The sequence below is a fragment of the Nymphalis io genome, chromosome 6, assembly GCF_905147045.1.
Source record: "Nymphalis io chromosome 6, ilAglIoxx1.1, whole genome shotgun sequence".
NCBI lineage: Eukaryota > Metazoa > Arthropoda > Insecta > Lepidoptera > Nymphalidae > Nymphalis > Nymphalis io.
The window spans coordinates 9,646,121-9,665,225 of record NC_065893.1 but is presented as its reverse complement, the minus strand read 5'-3'; the positions used below and the strand labels follow the sequence as shown (position 1 = coordinate 9,665,225).

At 31.3% G+C, this 19,105-nt stretch overlaps 1 protein-coding gene across 2 annotated transcripts in view; it reads right to left on the bottom strand.

The window, feature by feature from the left end:
- The window catches only part of LOC126768905 (fasciclin-1), a 76,687-nt gene that overhangs the window by 7,284 nt on the left and 50,298 nt on the right, over positions 1-19,105 (bottom strand). For both annotated transcript variants that reach the window (XM_050487317.1, XM_050487318.1), the window contains exons 2-7: positions 15,408-15,546; positions 14,380-14,558; positions 11,678-11,817; positions 6,547-6,643; positions 5,522-5,699; positions 232-392 (exon numbers count right to left, since the gene is read on the bottom strand). In XM_050487317.1, the coding sequence (XP_050343274.1) occupies positions 232-392; positions 5,522-5,699; positions 6,547-6,643; positions 11,678-11,817; positions 14,380-14,558; positions 15,408-15,546 (894 nt within the window). The remainder of the gene's footprint in view (positions 1-231; positions 393-5,521; positions 5,700-6,546; positions 6,644-11,677; positions 11,818-14,379; positions 14,559-15,407; positions 15,547-19,105) is intronic.

Sequence of the window (19,105 nt, the reverse complement as noted above, 5' to 3'; positions counted from 1 at the left end):
TGAAGCCGGTTAAATTTATATTTCAAATCTATGCAGGGAACGTAATCTATTCAATCACAGACTAAATAGTTATTAATGTAGGTATTATGCATTATATCTATTCAAGGTCTTAAACTCACTAAATAATTATTAAAAAAAAACATAAACAAAGTCAAACTTACCTATTCCTGCTATATAATTGATTATTTTTTTAAATATATTGAATGTGTTGTATTATTTCTTATGTCTCACCTTAAGGAAGTCGATGACGGTGGTATCAACTACCATCAAAGGTCTCTGTATGAGATGGACGACACCGTTCTTGACGGGTATATTTGCCCTCACGATGTCTGCTAATACAACCCCTCTGCTGTGTTTTGCATCCCCAGCGACCGTATTCGATTTCACATACGCTATTCAAATAATAATTAAAAAAATGTTTATATATTTTAAGATTTTGTAAGTTTTTTTTTATTAGGGAGGCAGACTGGCAATTAGCCACCTGAGGTTAGTGGTAACCACTGGCCACCGCCCATATTAGTGCTGTAAGAACTATCAACCATTTACTTTGTTAATGCGCCACCAAAATTTGCAACTAAGATGTTTTTTTTTTGACAAGCCGGTTGGCGTGGTTGTTGGATGCTTGCCTTTCACGCCGAAGGTTGTGGGTTCGATTCCCACCCAGGACAGATATTTGTGTGCATGAACATGTCTGTTTATTTTGAGCCTGGTAATTATCTTTATAAGTATGTATTTACAAAAGAAAAATAGTATATGTTGTATATCCGTTGTCTGGTTTCCATAGTACAAGCTCCGTACAAGCTTAATTTGAGATCAGATGGCCGTGTGTGAAAAAATGTTCCAGGATATTATTATTATTATTATTATTTTTCCCTTGTTCTGACACTGGCTCGAAATTCCTGTTTAATGTCTTCTTGATACATTGTCTCATAAAATATTTTAATATTTATAATAATATAAATGTAATATAGGAAAATAAGAGCCGAGATGGCCCAGTGGTAAGAGAGCGTGATTCTTAACCGATGATCGTGGGTTCAAACCTGGGCAAGCACCACTGAATTTTCACTTGCTTAATTTGTAATTATAATTCATCTCGTGCTTGACGGTGAAGGAAAACATCGTGAGAAAAATTAGACACATGCAGTGTCTAATTTCACTGAAATTCAGCCACATGTGTATTCCACCAACCCGCATTGAAGCAGCGTGGTGGATTAAGCTCCAAAAAACGTTTTTCTCAAAAAGGGAGAGGAGGCCTTAGCCCAGCTGTAGGACATTTACAGGAATATAGGAATATAACAGTACTATTTTAAAACGTTTCATAGATATATCTGTGTATGATTTATTTCGTATATTTGAAAAGTATTTTCTTCGTAGCGACTTCGTAGAGTTTTGAGTGTCTAAGTAGCTTTACTGCATACACAGTTTAAGCAAGCTTAGACTAACACATTAAATTAAATGTCACTGCTTAGTATTTCAACTAGGCACCGCTCATAAAGCAAAGCGTAAATTCAAAAGTAAATTCCCTTTTTTAACCAAGTACATTTAAAAAGAGTTGAGACTTAACATACACGCGTCACCGAACATTCATATGCTTAATTTGTTCATAATTCTCTTAATTTTTGATTATAATTCATTTCATGCTTGACGGTGAAGGAAAACATCGTGAGGAAACCTGCATTTGTCTAATGTCACTGAAATTTTGCTACATGTGTATTCTACCAACCCGCATTGGAGCAGCGTGGCGGAATAAGCTCAAAAACTTCTCCTCAAAATGGAGAGGAGGCCTTAGCCCAGCAGTGGGACATTACAAGGCTGTTACTGTTATTGTACTGTTGTGCTAATTGACACAAATATGACGATGATAGTTAAAGAATAAAGAAAAATATCAGACGAAAGATATCGGAAAAAATCATGCCAATTCGACTGGGAGATTTTCTTTCATTCGTCACGTAAACCAATAGAGATATCTATTACGCATAAACGTTTTATGTATAAGATAATACCACCGATGTGAAGCCGGAACCGGTAGCTAGTTAGATTATAAAATAAGATCATAAATCAAAAGTTGTTCTTAAAATATATTTAATGTAAATGTTGCAGTCAGGACTCTTTTCCGGTAAACATTACTTTCAACCTAAAAATCAGCGAAAGTCAAAGAAGTTAGGATATTTTTCGTTAAGCAGCACCCATGGTACTAGTCGGGCTTAGGAATGTAAGTCGGTATTAGTTTCAATTTGTTTTATGACAGTTGCATCACAGTATATTTGTAATTTAACACTAGAAATAAAATTATTACTCCAAGTTTCCGCTTTAATAAAATTAATTAATTGTATTCAAGGCTAGGTACACGTATTTTTAATAAAACTCCGCAGCGATACTTGGGCGGCCGCTAAGCAGGCTTCAATTAGTTAATAAAATAATCTTATTAGTAAAGCCTATTACTCCATTTCTTAATATATATCTGACAAAAATGAATGGATTCATTGTTTGCTAAATCCCGTGTTTCCTATACGGACTAGCTAATTGTTAGTAATATATACAAATTTGTATTTAAAAAAAGAGTAACTACTGAGTTTCTTGCTGGTTCTTTTCGGTAGAATTTACTTTCTGAACCGGTAGTAGCGCTTGTAAAAAGGCACTTATAAAAAGTTAATAAAATAAATATATTTTTCTTATTATTATAATATTATATAACAATGGTAGTATTCGTGCCACGGACAAGGGAGTAGAGAAGGGAGACAGAGAGGGGTCATGACGTCATAAGAGCGTCACGGCGTAACAGTTGGTCTTCCCCAAGGTTACACCAATACCTTGCACCAATGTTTCACATTTATAAATCTAATTTATGTAAAGATTGTATAAAAAGTCAAAAGCACCGTGCTCTTGGTCACAAGTAGTTTGATCGAGAAATAGTTATGACTGTAACATATTTACATACAAAAGTTAAGGAGCCTTGTACCGAGTTTCCATGAATGTTTGAATAGGCTTGCTTATCGACTCAGTCAACATTTTCAATAATGCCCAAAGCAAACATGTAATCAAGTATTAGTTAAACAATGTTATTACTAATGTTCTTAGAGGAATAACGATATGTTTAGAGAAACAATTAATGTTTGTAGAAAATATTTATTTATAATAAATGAATGTATGTTAGCATTTGATGATAACATTATTTAATAAATATTATATACAAGTGTAAACTACTTCGTTGGCTAGCTCACAAGATCGAGTTCGCGAAGGTCAAGAGCGTAAGAGCCCTAAATTAGGAAGTTGACAAGTATCACTGAGAGTACGGGAGCCTAGGGCGTGTCTGTGCTTGCGCACAAATTTTATAAGATTTGCGCAGGGTATTTACTATGATATTGTCCATGGTCGCTCAAAATCTCTTTGTCTGTCTTTCTGTCAGGAGGACATCATATATTTAAGAGAATTTGAAATAAATAGTAACAGATTTAATTTAAAAAAAATATCGTACAACTTATTATAATCGGGGAAGTTTTGAATCTATGCACATTTTTTAAAGATAGTTTTTAATTTAATTTTTATTCTAATTTAAATTAAATAATAATTGCCATGATGATGATGATGCAAGGTACAGTGACATATCGGTTCTCATAATAAATGCCAGTAGGAACATAAATCATCATGTCATTTAATTTAATCCCCTTTGATATTCAAACCCTACTTTAATTAATTAAATTACAAATGTTAGTGCAAAAAAAATTTTTTTTTTAATTCAAGCTTTCAGAATAAAATGAAATCAATAATCTATTAGGTATATATTATATGTAGTACATATATTACTTATAAAGCCTTCGTAAATATAGCATCTGTTTGTTAATTTTAATTAATCATGTAAATGTAAAACGATAAATGTATTTAAAACCTTAACCTCAAGTATTTCTAATTATATTACGTCTACTTTAATTAAATGCTCGTTAAGTCTATGTTAAATTTTGCAACGAAATAAAGTGTTTTGATATTTTAAAAGGAATCCTTTGAAGGAACGTTTTTACAGCTTACTTATAAATTAGTGCACGACGTGCTAAGAAAAATATAAGTTAAGAAACGTTGATCACTCGCTGAGCAGATTTTTTTCTCTAACTTGTTAATGCCTCTTGTATTCATGATTGTATCTATAATATATTTTTGACTTGAGTACTGTCATCGCACGCTATTTTATATTATGTTAAAACCAAATATAAAAACTCCTATCTATGCCTCATCAAAGAAAAACCAAAATTTTAAAATAAGAACTTCCTGAATCGCGTTATCTCTCAACACAACTTATATATAATAATGTCTTGAAATTGTTTTTTAAAAACGAATTACATCCCACAATAATGGTCTTAAAAAAGTAAATTGTGCCTTTAGCTATAGGAATTTGTATGTACCTAGTTTTTTGGTATTTTATTTCGTTAAAAACGGACGCGTTTCAACTGACACGATTTTACTCTTCACTTTGTGTATCTGGAGTTCGGGAAGCTCTTTATGCTGATTGAGGTATGACACGTGTTTTATTTTCGAACGGTGTTTTTGAATTTGAGGTTTATTTTATTGTTCATTAAATAGTTTAGAAGTAAAATGTTTGTTTATAGTTTGATAAAAATATATTAAAATATTTAACTATGTAATAATACTGAAATAATGAAGAATACTTATATTTTTTGTAGAATTAATGTTTATTTTAATGCTATATTTTCTATCTTTTCAACGCAAGGTGACTAAATGGCAATCGTAATAAAGCTTAGCTATCTTAAGCTTTGAATTAAGTTACTTAAGACAGTCAAAATTTCTCAAGTTAGTTTGCCTATTAATTTAACTACATTTTTAAGAAAACAATCAAGGTTATATTATTTTATACTTATTTTTTTATTAAAAAAGTTAGGCTGATTGGAATATAGGATACTTTTTGGTAAGTGGTCATTATCTATGGATATAGACATTCACAGTGTAATAAATATTAAGTATCCTTTACATCACCAATGTGTCACCGACCTTTGTAACTAAAATGTTATGTCCCTGCGCCTGTAATTACACTGGCTTTCTCAATCTACAAACTGGAACACAAAAATATTAGTAATTTCTGTTTGACGTTAGGTTAGGTAGAAGGGTGCTACCTATCCAGACGTTCTCAGTATAATTATACCACGTACAAAAAACTGCTTATTTGCGAGTCGCACTCACTCACTTTCGTCCCGTCAGACGGACGTCTATCGCACCATTACGAATAGAAATAATTCAAAGGATAACATTATAATTTTATGGTATTAAAATAACGTGTGTCATAATTGTGTGCAATATTTTAACTTAATCAACTGATTTTGCACGTCAATGGTTAATTTTATTTAATTTAATTGCGCTAAAATTGCATAATTTTCGTGCTGGTGACAGTATCTACTATACTTTGTTTATTCGTCAAACTATAGCATAGATTATATAATAATGTGTTTTTAGAAAAGTTTTTGATGACATTGATTTCTATTGGTTTATTATTAATTTTATTGAATCAATTACTTACTAATTTCTTCCTTTCCGTTGGCTGAGGTGGTGAAAGATATTATTACTTTGACGTTGTCACTAAATGCCATACTCTTGAATTCCTCGGTTTCGGGAGTTGCTTGAGTGAACAGTACGTGGTGAGGGATCACATGACCATCGACCACTTTAGCGTCGATTAAATCCGATCTCGTGGTTGGCTATGAAAAATATATACCGCATTTTATTGTTTGTCTTAGTAAATACCATATTTTACTTAAAGTAGTTATATTTTATTTCCCAAAAATAAAAATAAAATATATAAATTAATATTGAACTGTATTTACCAGTTGTATATTTGGTTATACAAATATTTAGTACTTTTTGAAGAATGGATCAATGTATCAATTAATATAATTATTAATATCTGTCGGTTACAAGTTTTTTTTTTAAATAGGAAGGTGGGCGGGCAGATGGTAATTGGTCACTATTGCCCATAGACATAAGCACTGTAAGAAATATTAAACTTTCCTTACATCGTCAATGCACCATCAACCTTGGAATATAAGCTGCAATGTCCCCTGTGCCTGTAATTACACTGGCTCGCTCACCCTTCAAACCGTAATACAACAATACTAACTATTGCTATTTGGCGGTTGAATATGTGATCAATGGGTAATACCTTCCAGACGGGCTCGCGCAAGCCCTGCCCTAATATTTATGCCTACATACATTTATCTCTATATCTTATTGTAATATTGTTGTTCTGCAAATATTGGTATTATTAAATTCATTTATTTGACGGTTTTAACTTTGTACCTTTAAATTACAGTCTTAGAAAATATTTTCAATCTTTAAATATTATCACGTAATGTAAACATAATTAATTCAATATTATTGAGTAATGTATTATGACTAAATCTAGTAATGTTATTTATTAAAATTCTAATTTCCAAAGGGCTTGTTTTAAAAGACAAAATAAATTTAACTCTTGAGAAATTGCCTTTACGTAAAACACTTAAGTTTTCTCTAACTTTATAATCTAGTTTTATTGTTGTGAGAAGTTACCTTAAAGCCTTCGTCGACGGGAATAAAGAATGTGTGTCGTCCATCGGCGTTGAACACTTCTTTCTTCTGTAATTGATTTACTTTTTGACGGAAAGATCTGAAAAAAAAAATTTATTAAGTATTTCCTGTTTTATCTTTAACAAAGGTTTTCAATATATTAATGTAATTATTATTATTATTTTTTATATAGAATAGGAAGGTGGACGAGCATATGGGCCACCTGATGATAAGTGGTCACCAAACGCCTTTAGACATTTGCATTGTAAGAAATGTCAACCATCGCTTATAGCCAATGCGCCACCAACCTTGGAAACTAAGATTTTATGTCCCTTGTGCCTGTAATTACACTGGCTCACTCACCCTTCAAACCGGAACACAACAATATCAAGTATTGCTGTTTTGCGGTAGAATATCTGATGAGTGGGTTGTACCTACCCAGACGAGCTTGCACAAAGCCCTACCACCAGTAAAATTATAGTTGTAATATGCATAAAGTCTTTAGTCTCTAAAATTTTTAACATATTTTTCATGTTATTCCAGTTCTACACTATTAAAACTTCAAAACTCTGTAACAGTTTTCGAACATTCTAGTTTTACTTGAAAAAAAAATCTAAGCAGGTATATATTTTCTATTTTTTTGCTGCAAACAAGCGAGTTTATAACGACGTCAACTTCAAGTCGATAGCATTTAGAACTAGACTCTTAGCTTGGCTTCATCGTACTTGACCGTTTGCATATAAAAGAAGAAAGCTAGCTAAGAAAGAAGTTGTATCTTAAAATGTACTACGGTTTTACGTTTAAAGAATAATATGTAATCTTATTCTTATCAAAATTATTTAATATCACAAACACTTATAATAATTGTAAGAAACGTGTAAGATAAGTTTGTTTACTGTAGCATACAACGTTAACTTTCGATTAGATTTAGAGATATTCCTGGCAATAATTACTTTATTAAAGTTTTTTTTTGTGATAGGCGAACTGGCAAATGGCAAGTAGGGAACACTGTCCATAGACATTAGCGTTGTAAGAAATATTAACCATTTCGTACAACACCAATGGACCACGAGCTTTGGGAACTAAGATATTATTTGTGCCTGTAGTTACGCTGACTAACTCACACTTCAAACTGCAATAATGAATATTGCTTTTTGGTGGTTAAATATCGCATGAGTGGGTGGTACCTACCCAGTTGAAATATTATATTAAGATTTTAAAATAGGAGAGTCCTACACAACAAAATAGTATATAATATTTGGTACTAAAATTAATAAATAAAGAATACTCGTACCTTATGAATTCAGTATATCAGGTTTTTTATATGTCCCGGGACCGAAGGTTTTACAGTACTTATTATAAATTACTTGCTAGCCGACTTCGTATCGGAAAATTAGCATTCAGCCCGTGATACATATTTTATGATGATAGATATAAAACAAATTTTACGTAATCAGTATCAAGCCAAGCGGGCTATCTTTACGCAGCTCCCATGTTATTATAATGCTTAAGTGTATATACATATATTTTTGTTAAACATTATTGTATAACAAATTGTTCGAATTAGAGTTATCGTTTATTTATATTTATATTATTTTTAAAGTTAAATAGGCCTTGTGACACATAAATAAATATAAGACATTTCTATAGCTTACGATTTAGTTGTATATTATTTTATATTTCTCGTCTAGCTTAGCCAGCGAAGCCATGTTATGCCCGATATAAGCACATTTTAACGGCTCGATTCATAAACATCACATTTCTATATACTAAGACCTTGAAGAAATTTATACGGATAGTGGGGAATAGCGACATTGTTTTGACAATGCTTGGCGGAATTATCGTAGACTTAAATCGCAATACTTAAGCCAAAAAATAGGAAAAACAAAACTATTCAGCCGGAATGCAACGTTTTACTAAGTACTACGTAAATAGTATGTTACTAATAAGGCCTAAAGTACAAAGAAGTACAAGGAAATATTCTACGACTGTTATTGATATGTAACTATTATAATAATTTGTTTAAAAAGCCTCAATTTCGCACTGGTTTACGAGTCGCCTAGCGATGTAAAAGTCGCAGGTACGATCCTCATCTCTTGAATATTAATAATTCCTTAAAAACGTTCATTACTAGTAGTTTTTCCAGTGCCCAGTTGTCACTAAGCTAAAGTTAAGCGAATCATTATATACTTATAAATGTGTACAAATTAAACAAGTTATAAAAAAACTTATTTCGAAAAGCAGAAAGTAACAAGTCTGCATTAGTACCTTCAAAGACTTGTATTGTAAAAGTTAACAGAGACGTCACAATGTCCTCAGATTTCTTTGTTACTATAAAATTATTTCTTATTAATTTCTTAAATACCACCCTCCTCCTCACAAGCCAGAGGTGTTTCCGAACTGGTGTATAAAATTTTTGAACTATATATTTAATAAAGAAATTAAGTTGAATTCAACTATTGCTCATAGTTGAATTATTTCAAACGAATATACATTTTTATTTTTTAAGAGATTTGTTTAAATTAAAAAAACATAAATATATTAAATAGGTATCGAGCTAAAGTAACATAAATCAATCAACTTTGTAACTGGATGAATGATTATATTAATGGTTAGATTTCTCAAAAAGCTTTAAGGTTCTTTTTGAATATGTAGGTATTATTACTAATATAATGAGTTCAGTTAAGATTAATAACATTTTATCTAAATACTTACGATCTATTTCCATACATACTTTATACTTTATTTTACGTCACAAAGTGAAAAATAAATAAAAAACATGGATAGAGCTTAAATAAAAGTAGAACACAATTTTGGCGACTTTATCGCTACATAGCGATTTCTTCCAGGCAACCAACATATTGGTTATTTTTCCAAATACATTCAAATTTGTAATAATAAAAAACAGATTTAAATGTTCAGACGAGCTAATTAACATGTGTAACCCTACATGATTGGCGCCCTTACTAGTAAACAATGACGCATTAGCATAAGGCATCGACATGCCTTTCTTGGAACTATCTTGATAGTTTTTCTTATTATAATGATGATGTCCTACTGACCGATTGCGGCCACGACGGCTATTCACAACTGACACTAACAGCACATATTATTTGCACAGCTGACACAAGTGGCCTGACTCGGGATTCGGATCCAGGAGCTCATAAACAGTATAAGCTGGCCTCTAGAATAACGAGATATACATTATATCCAAATACAAAAGTCTATATCTTACAACCTTTATTGTCAAATACGGAAACAAAATATTGTTGGTTGACGTTAAAATATTTTTTATAATACATGCTTAATTTATTTTAACCAAAGCTATATACAATTTTAATATACTTTTTTGATTAAAGTAATTCATATAAGGTCCGTTAACATTATTCGCATAAGTGCAAAATATATTATTTTATTTTATACATTGTACAATGATACGGCCTTAGATTAAAAACAATAGCACTAAGTGACTTAACAAATAGTTAAGTACATTACTGAAACCTTAAAACCTCTATGTAATATAAAGCCCATAATAGCGTCGATACGTGAACACTGTTTTACGTATTACGTTGAACATTAATTATTTTGTTATCGGTGTCTGTGATCCCATGAAAAGCGTAATGTTAATAAGTTAAACGTTATACACGATGTCTGCGTTATCGCTTCTATCAAAACTGCGTTGTTTTCCGACCAATATTTCTTTATTCGTACGAATATCGCTACAAAATATTACGAATTTAATATTTCAAATTTTAATTTTTAATTAATCAATAACACCAAGTGATATAATTAATTATGTACATCTAAATATACATAATAATAATATAAACGAATAAGTAAAGTAGCTATTGTACAAATCATGACCGCGTGAAATTGAATTTAAATATTCGTCAGCGGTATTTGCAAATGCTGATGCAAAAGTTTATATTCACTTTAACGAAGATGGAATACGGCGCGCATTGTTTGGCAATCGGCGTCTACCTAATATAAAGCGTAGAACGTGAGTAATAGATGCAGATTTCCTAGAAATACATTTATCAATCCTCTACGTATTGAAATAAATTAAAAAAAAACAATTGTATTTAAACTTAGAACTTCTCTTGCTGCATAAAAGCAGGGAAGTGGAAAAATCCGACTCATAAAACTTCGCATCAGAGGCGCAACTTAGTGGCCTGGAATAACTAAACGGTAAAAATCAACTCTAGCGTCGGTTTTTAATATTTAATATTTTTGCACAAGTAAAACATAAAGGACGAGAAACAAAATCATTGTAGGTAGTTTTATTTCGAACGATTGCAGTTTGCGAGATTTAAATGTTGGAAAAATTTATTTATGAATCTGAAAATCTTCATATAAACATTATTCGATTTTTAAATCCGGACGTAAATTCGTCTCGAGGCTCTTAATCTGAGAGCCATTGACATTACATACAATATATGAGAAATGCAATAGGAGATATTAGATTATGGAAAATAAGTTACGAAATTGAATATTTGAATGCAATCGCTGAAATGCAAAACTGATTGGAAGCTTAGTAATGTCGTTTTCACAAAAACGCCTAACGACATATCTGTCGAAACGCTGATGATAGCGAATTTGTCATATTGTGTTCAAATCATAAAACGTACTAGTAGTTGCATAACCATTTTTGTTCATATGTAAAAACATTTTGAATGAAACATTTTAAATGAAAAATTTCGTACCAATTATGTTATGAACTGCTAGCGCGTTAAAATTACTTTTATATTTTTTATGCTGTGCTTACATGTAGCAGAATACAATTAACTGTTGTATTATTCGTATTCTCTATTGTATATTCTTGTATGTATGTAGTTTAGTGAACAAAATAAATATCATAAAAAGATGTCTTTGAAAAGACTATTCTAAAATATTACTACGTTTATATTACAGTATATAAGATTACAGTTGAATTATGTAAATAAAGAAAACCGTCGAAAAGCTTATCGCAAGGTCAATATATAACTTTGTTTTATACACTCCTGTAGGCATCTTTTTCAAAGATATATTACAAGGGCTTCTGACAGTCATATAGTTCAGACTGCATTTAAACTTTGAAAGTCAAATATATTTCGCCAATGTAGCCTGCTGTTGTATGCTGTATTCTGAATATTACCTGAGGCGGTGTTGTTCAATATTGAACACATCCGAATGTTCTAGAAACTGGTATGCGTTTGGGTTGTATACCGGTGAGCCGACGGCGCTTTGGCCCAAGGGCAACAAAGGCTGAAGAACCTGATCTATCACGTGCAGGACCTAGAACAAAAATTGACATAAGTATAAAAAGCTAAGGTAAAAATTAACTAGTAACTTTAGTTTGTAAACTAAAACTGTCATGTTAAGCTCTTAATTATGATTTATTTTATCAAAATACTGGAAGTGTCATATTATTAATGTCAATGTCATTGAAAGCAATATTTTTGCATAAGATAGCTCATTTATAAAGCAAAGTCATATGGTATTGTTAGTTTCTAAGGTTGGTGGCGCATTGACAATGTAAGGGTGGAATGGAGATTTTTTATAGTGTCTACCGTAACAGCCTGTGAATGTCCCACTGCTGGGCTAAAGGCCTCCTCTCCTCTTTTTGAGGAGAAGGTTTGGAGCTTATTCCACCACGCTGCTCCAATGCGGGTTGGTAGAATTCACATGTGGCAGAACTTCAGTGAAATTAGACACATGCAGGTTTCCTCACGATGTTTTCCTTCACCGTAAAGCACGAGATGAATTATAATCACAAATTAAGCACATGAAAATTCAGTGGTGCTTGCCCGGATTTGAACCCACGATCATCGGTTAAGATTCACGCGTTCTTACCACAGGGCCATCTCGGCTTTTTATTCTCGGTTTTTTTTTTTAAATTTAATATATCTTGGCGATGTATCCGAGCAGTAAGTATTATGTTGAAAATTTTTAGTTTTTATTTTCTAAAAAGTTATCTTATCTCGGGGGATCAGTGATGCAACATTTTTAAAATAAATACCTACTTATTTATTTTTCAGCTTTAGTTTTCATGGCTTAAGTCATTAGTGTACTTGCTTAAATAATCTTAGGATTTTAATTTGAAATTAAAAATCTTTGATAATTATACGTGTTGTTTGGGTGAAGTTCTAAAAATTTATTTATACTGAAAAGTAAAGCATCATTCCGCTTGCCTTATAGTTGTTGAAAACAAGTTTCATACGCCAGAGATGCATAATGTGCTCCAAGGTAAATAACTTCAAGGCAAGAAGTACTAAACTACTTTAATAATCTTAGCTTAATAAATACTGCAGTATGTACTTTGCGTCTTTTAAAAAGTTTACGTAACAATTTGTTTTATGGTAAATCTATTTTATGGTGAAACAATATGCAGTAGCGTAACATGTCGATACCAGGGCCGCATTAGCCATGTAAAGAAAGCAGATACGTCTTCTATTCCAATTTTATATTTTTCAACCAGACAAGTAACAATACGGTATCACTCATTTAAACGCCAAAGTTGATTAAATTTTATTATTCGAATTAATAATTCTATAAATATTTTTTGAAAGAATTAAGTATTTTGTGACAATATTTAAATATTTGAATAAAGAAATGATCCAATCAAATTTTATTTGTTATTCGAGTCAATTGATGTAGGCGAGTAGATATTGTATTCAAGTCTTTATGGCTGTGTGTGGTGGCAGAGCATTGGGTTTTTTTTCCTAGTCCTTTTTCAGAAAACGATTTAGGCCAAAATTCTATTTGCAAACAATTTTAGTTTGAGCATAATTTGGTATCCATTAAATTTATCAGTAATCGAAAGACAAATCAGGAAGCGGCATGATACTCATGTCGTTTATTGGTTTTAATTAATAGCTACAATGTGTCTTAAAAATCGATAAAAAATTTAAATAGATGATAAAAAATGCGTTGTGTTATTATTTGTTGAATTCCATGCAGTATAAATAATAATTCAATTGTATTTTATTATCTATGGTACTTAATTGTTGGAAAAGGTTTAAATTTTAAGTTATTTAAAATAAAAAAAAAATATGTATAGATAATTCGGCTATTGTTGTATTTATTGTAAAGGATGAGATATAAAAAAAATTCTTCACGGTGTTTTCTTTCACCGTCAAGGACGAGATGAATTATAATAATAAATTAAGCACATGAAAATTCAGTGGTGCTTGCCGGGGTTTGAACCCACGATTGTCGGTAAAGATTCACGCGTTCTAACCACTGGACCATCTCACCTTATATAGTAAAAAAGGTCAATTTTAATAAAAATATATTTGATTCGATTCGATCCGTAACTTTTCTTAATTGAACCAAAATGACACAACAAACAATGTTCTTGTTAAAAAACCTTTATATTTCAAATCAGACATATGTACATTTAATAATACTTTAAAGGAATTCCAATAAAAGCTTATAAAGTTATCCGATAGAAATATATACTTAAAATATTTTTTATATCGTACACATTCGAACCAATTCGAACATTAAAGTTAGCTTGTTATACTATCTTTCCATTACCTGCAGGAAATTAAAATATGAGGTATTTTCCAACGAAAAATGTCTGCAACAAAGTAAACGCGCCGTGAAATTGCAATATCGGGCGTTTTGAAATTTATTTTCAGATATATTAAATATGTTTAAGCGTTACTTTGTCATTGAAGCACAACATATTCAAAATCTAGATCATACAATTGCAATAACTCAATTTATGTATCCATAAATTACTCGTGAGAGTTGGCCATGTTTGTTTTACGTCGCCACCATATGGTGAAATTGAACCAATCCACAAGCATTTACAACGAAGAGAATAGGGTCGAAAAGATATAATAGAATTACCTGTAGTTTGCCATTTCGATTTAAAGCCTGGTATGTCCTTGTGATGTCGACCTTGGCATTATTAACGTAAATGTCATCGTGCATTGTGTCGCGTCGTCTTGTAATCCAAAGCGGCGGGTTTCCATCCAGCTCCGAAGATATCGAGTAGTCCAAATTTGAAAGAGTGGTAGCCAAGTTTGCTGTAAAAATATATTTAATTAATTTTTTGTCATATTATAGTTCATTTCTTATGGGTTCAATTTATAAGTGGCAATCAAATGCTTTCTGATGTTTCACATAGTTAAGATACAAAGACATTTACAAAAAGTTAATTAATAAATGTTTCATACATCCTCTCCTGGAAAAATATTCTGAGCGTAATCCATCATGTAACATTGTGTAGTGTGATGCTGGTTTTCTTCTGGGGTAGTTTTTTTTTCGCCTATTCAAATTTCCTGATGATGTATTTTATCTATACTTGTTTTAATTATTGTGAACACAAATTAGTCCTCACGTATTGTCCACGGCAATATCAAATCATTCTGGATATGTAGTGAAATTAAAATATTTAAGCCTAAGCCTTACTTAAAGATTACCTTTTCATCTTCGACATTAAATTAAATGTATTTCTTTTATTTCACTGCTCATTTTAATAATTATTAAGCTACCAAGATAGTAAACATTTAAATAAAGAAACAAGCCTTTGATAACTTAAAGATTGACTGTTATGTCGAGTTTGAGGATTGTAAAGGGAGAAATGCTTCACAAAGTGAAATAGTTATAAAGACGAGTAAACTTCGTTTCTGACCACAAACTTTCCTCTAACGAGAGGCCTGTAACGAAGCCGCTTTATTGCGACCTCGTGCATTGAAACTAATTTGAAGTAATAATTGAATGTGTATTAATTATTATATTGTAGCCTTTTGGAATTGGTTAAAGAAAAATAAAATTATGTATTAAATTATATTGATGAAACAAACATTACACTAGTCAGTCAGTCAATCAGTTGGTTCAAAATATAATAATATGTTTTTATATACATTACTTACATATGTGGAAGAGAACAAGCGAATCATCCATTTCACCGTTGTATCTCTGAAAGGCTTGGTTGGTGGGCGCGAATAGCGTCATCTGCCGGTACTGCAAACTCATATTGGCCACCACATTGCGTTCCAGTAGTGCAAGGAACTGTTGATGAAAAAAAAACTTACATAAAAATTGTTCACATAAACCATGACCATTTTTAACCATTTTTGACCGACTTTAAAGTTTTTATTTATTAACAAAAAAATTTAATGTTTATTTTTATTTTTTGACACCGATAAGCCTTGTCACCTTGTTTGGGCGCTGCTTAAACTAACAAACATTAACTCTAGGCAAAGTAACATATATAATTAAAACACACACACACATAAAACATAATACGAAAAATAAACAAAGTAAAACAAGATAATAATACAGGATTCACTATATAAAGCAAAAACATTAAAAAAAACTTAAATATTTAAACGACGTAAATAGATGGATGTTATAAGTTAAATGAATGAACTCATTTTGACGCCGTTTTTACTGTCTGAAACCTGACGTGATCAAGATGATTCTACGTTATTATCTGTTCAGGTGTTTAAAGATCATCAGCTCATTTCCTATTTGACAAAACTTCCAACCAGTCTTCGATCTTACCAAATTCCACAGGTCAGATTTATTTGATTACCCCCCAAAGGCGTCGACGCAATAAAATATTACAAGGTACTCATAATAAAGTTAAAGTACTAACAAACACATTTAATTTTTTACTTTAAAGATTTTTTTTTTGTGTTAAGATTTAATTATTTTTTTAGTATAATTTTAGTTTTTACGTACAAAACAGTTGATAGGACTAACTAAGCATTACCATATTAAAATAAAACAATATAAAATACTATGAATTGCCAACAGCGAATGCGTGAAACTTCAATTGCGTTCATTATAACTTTCAGTTTGTAACTTAGCTCGGAGAGTTATATGAAAGTCGAATTTAATGTATATTATACAAGTATATAATATTTGAATTAAGAATAAAGAGTTCATATTTTTTGTATTGTTTTTGTGCAATCAAAAAATATAAATCAATAACTTTTTATTGGACCGATCTGGGATTTGAATCCAGGACCTCCGGGTCTGTGTTACATCTAGCCACTAGACCAACCAAGCAGTCAATACGTAAATGTAAAATATTTTAATATGGTTTTAGATTCCTAATTACGTTATATGAACGTATATAAAAGATGTTTCTTATTATCAGCTTATTGTATCCCACTGCTGGGCAAAGCGCTGCTCTCTTTTCATTACTCCATATATATATAAATAATTATAAGCCCTAATTTAAAAATAATATACTAAAGCCAAAGCGTTAGCTTAATAAATAGGTAATTTAACTTTAAAAATATATTATAGAAGCCGCAAGTTACTTTATTATTTTATACAATGTAATGTGTACTAAAAATTATTATTTTCACAGTGAAAAATTAAAATTTATATTATACAAAAGCTAAGCTTACGTTTTAAAACAAAATACGGCTAACATTAAGTAATTTGCTTAAGAGTGGGGAGTTTGCATTAAAGTGTAGTTTTAGTTATATCTAAAAAATATTATATTATAATAAAACGAATAATGTATGAACTTAGTCTTAAAAACTAATGGCTTAACAAAAAATCTCTGGCAACTTTATAAAATATTCGTTTAAATTAATAATATACAATGAAAAATCTTAAATTTTACGCTTTGAGAAAATATTTTTTTTAATATTTTAGTTTTATTTTTAACATGTACAAAAAAGTCGGTACATTTAAAAAAATTTTTTTTTATATTGTTATATATTCATTGACGAAGACGAAAAATATTTCATAAGTAGAAAACTATGTTTTTTACAGACAGGTATAGCTTGTACGAGTTGATGTACATAGATTCAAGAAATGCAGAACTCGATGTGTACAAATAGGTTCATTGCACTTACAAAGTCAATTGTGCCGATACTCCCTTACTTGGCGGAGCCCTTAGTTGAATACTAATGTCACACCTCAGAGCGGTGCCGACAGATAATCAGATAATAGTGGTGCGTATCAATAAGCAAACCCAAAACGTTTTACTTTGGCGAACAGATTATTATCAAATAAATTTCCTTTGACCAAATTTTCAGGACGAGCTGAGACTCATAGAATTTGATTGATTAAATACAAATTGGAATAAGGATAATACTTCTAAGAATGTAATCTACGTAGACTGGACAAAAATTTAACAACAATTTTCTTTGTTTAAATTTTAATGCCCCTTGTAATCGGAGCGCAACAATTGTTGCTGTTTGACGGTAGAGTATTTGATGAGTGGGTGGTCCTACCAAGACGGCATGTACTACCAAGTAAAAGTATACTTTTAAAGTTATTAGTAAGCTCTTAATTGTAGTAGTTAATTGTATTATTTTCAAAATATTCATGTCGTGGGGCTATTTTCGTACACATAATTGTAAAGTAAAACAGGTGGCATTTTTTTTGTTAAAAAATAATAATCAGAATGCCCGTTTTTTAAGAAATTACTGATATTTCTATTTACTCATTGCAATTAAGTGTAAAATCCTAACGCAGAAGTAGGTATAGCTACGAATCTGTTTCTTTTTCATTGCTAGGCGGCCCTTAAACCATTGTGCTACTGATGCTTAAATGCCAGAAAACTTTGCGCAAATGTCAATAAAATTTTAACGAACAAGACATATACAAGATAAACATTATTTATATATCGTATACGTATGTAAATAATTTTAAGTGTTAAGGGTTGTCATGATTCTGGTACTTTGAAGTGTAATTATCGTGACAAGGATTTTTTAAGCTGCAATAAGAGCAAGGTTGGATATTTTCTTTACATACAAAAGAGACCTTTATTGTGATACTTAAATTTGTTTGCCCACCTATGTATTTCATAACAATAAAAATATTCTACATATAGTGTAAAATATCTTTCTTTTATCCAGTACGGTCTACTGCCATATGGTAAAGTTGTTATATCATTAAAAGTAGACAAAAATTAAAAAAGTGATTTTTGCTAGCTCGCAAATATCGTTAACTTGAAAAGAGGCAATTATTTTGAAATCACAAGCAGAAACTACAGTTCTATTCATTAGGATATATATGTATAAACAAATAACTAAAATCTTATTATAAACACACGGGGTGTTTTTTTTTAAATGAACCTACGTCATTCAAGATGGTACTTAAAACAGTTTAGACAGCGTCAATGGACAAGGCTTTTGTTAAAAGTTAAACTACTAAAGGTGAAACTTTAATTCTGTCGAGAAGAACCGACAAGAAACTCAATACTTATACACTTTGTAGGGCTAATTTAAGTTCCTCGTTGGTCTAGTAGCTAGCTCATATGGCTGTAGAGCTTGAAGTACAAACTTCATAGCTAACGTCAGGTCAGAAAAATAATTTCAGGTTTCTGTAAAAAAAAAAACAGTAACAATGTTTACACATAGCGCCCCGGAAATAATTTAAAGCACACGTAGGCTAATAAAACATAGCGTTCTAGGTTTAATTTATAAGGGGTGCATGTCATTCACCTCTACGTGGTGCACCCTGGGCAACGGGGTCAACCAACAGTCCGATGTTTTTCCGGAGTGCTTGTCGACCGCGGCTGAGACTGACGCGGCGGAAGTGTAGCGGGCCGATCCTGGTAGAAGTACCGCAGTTGCGCAGAGTGGACCAGCGAGCGGCT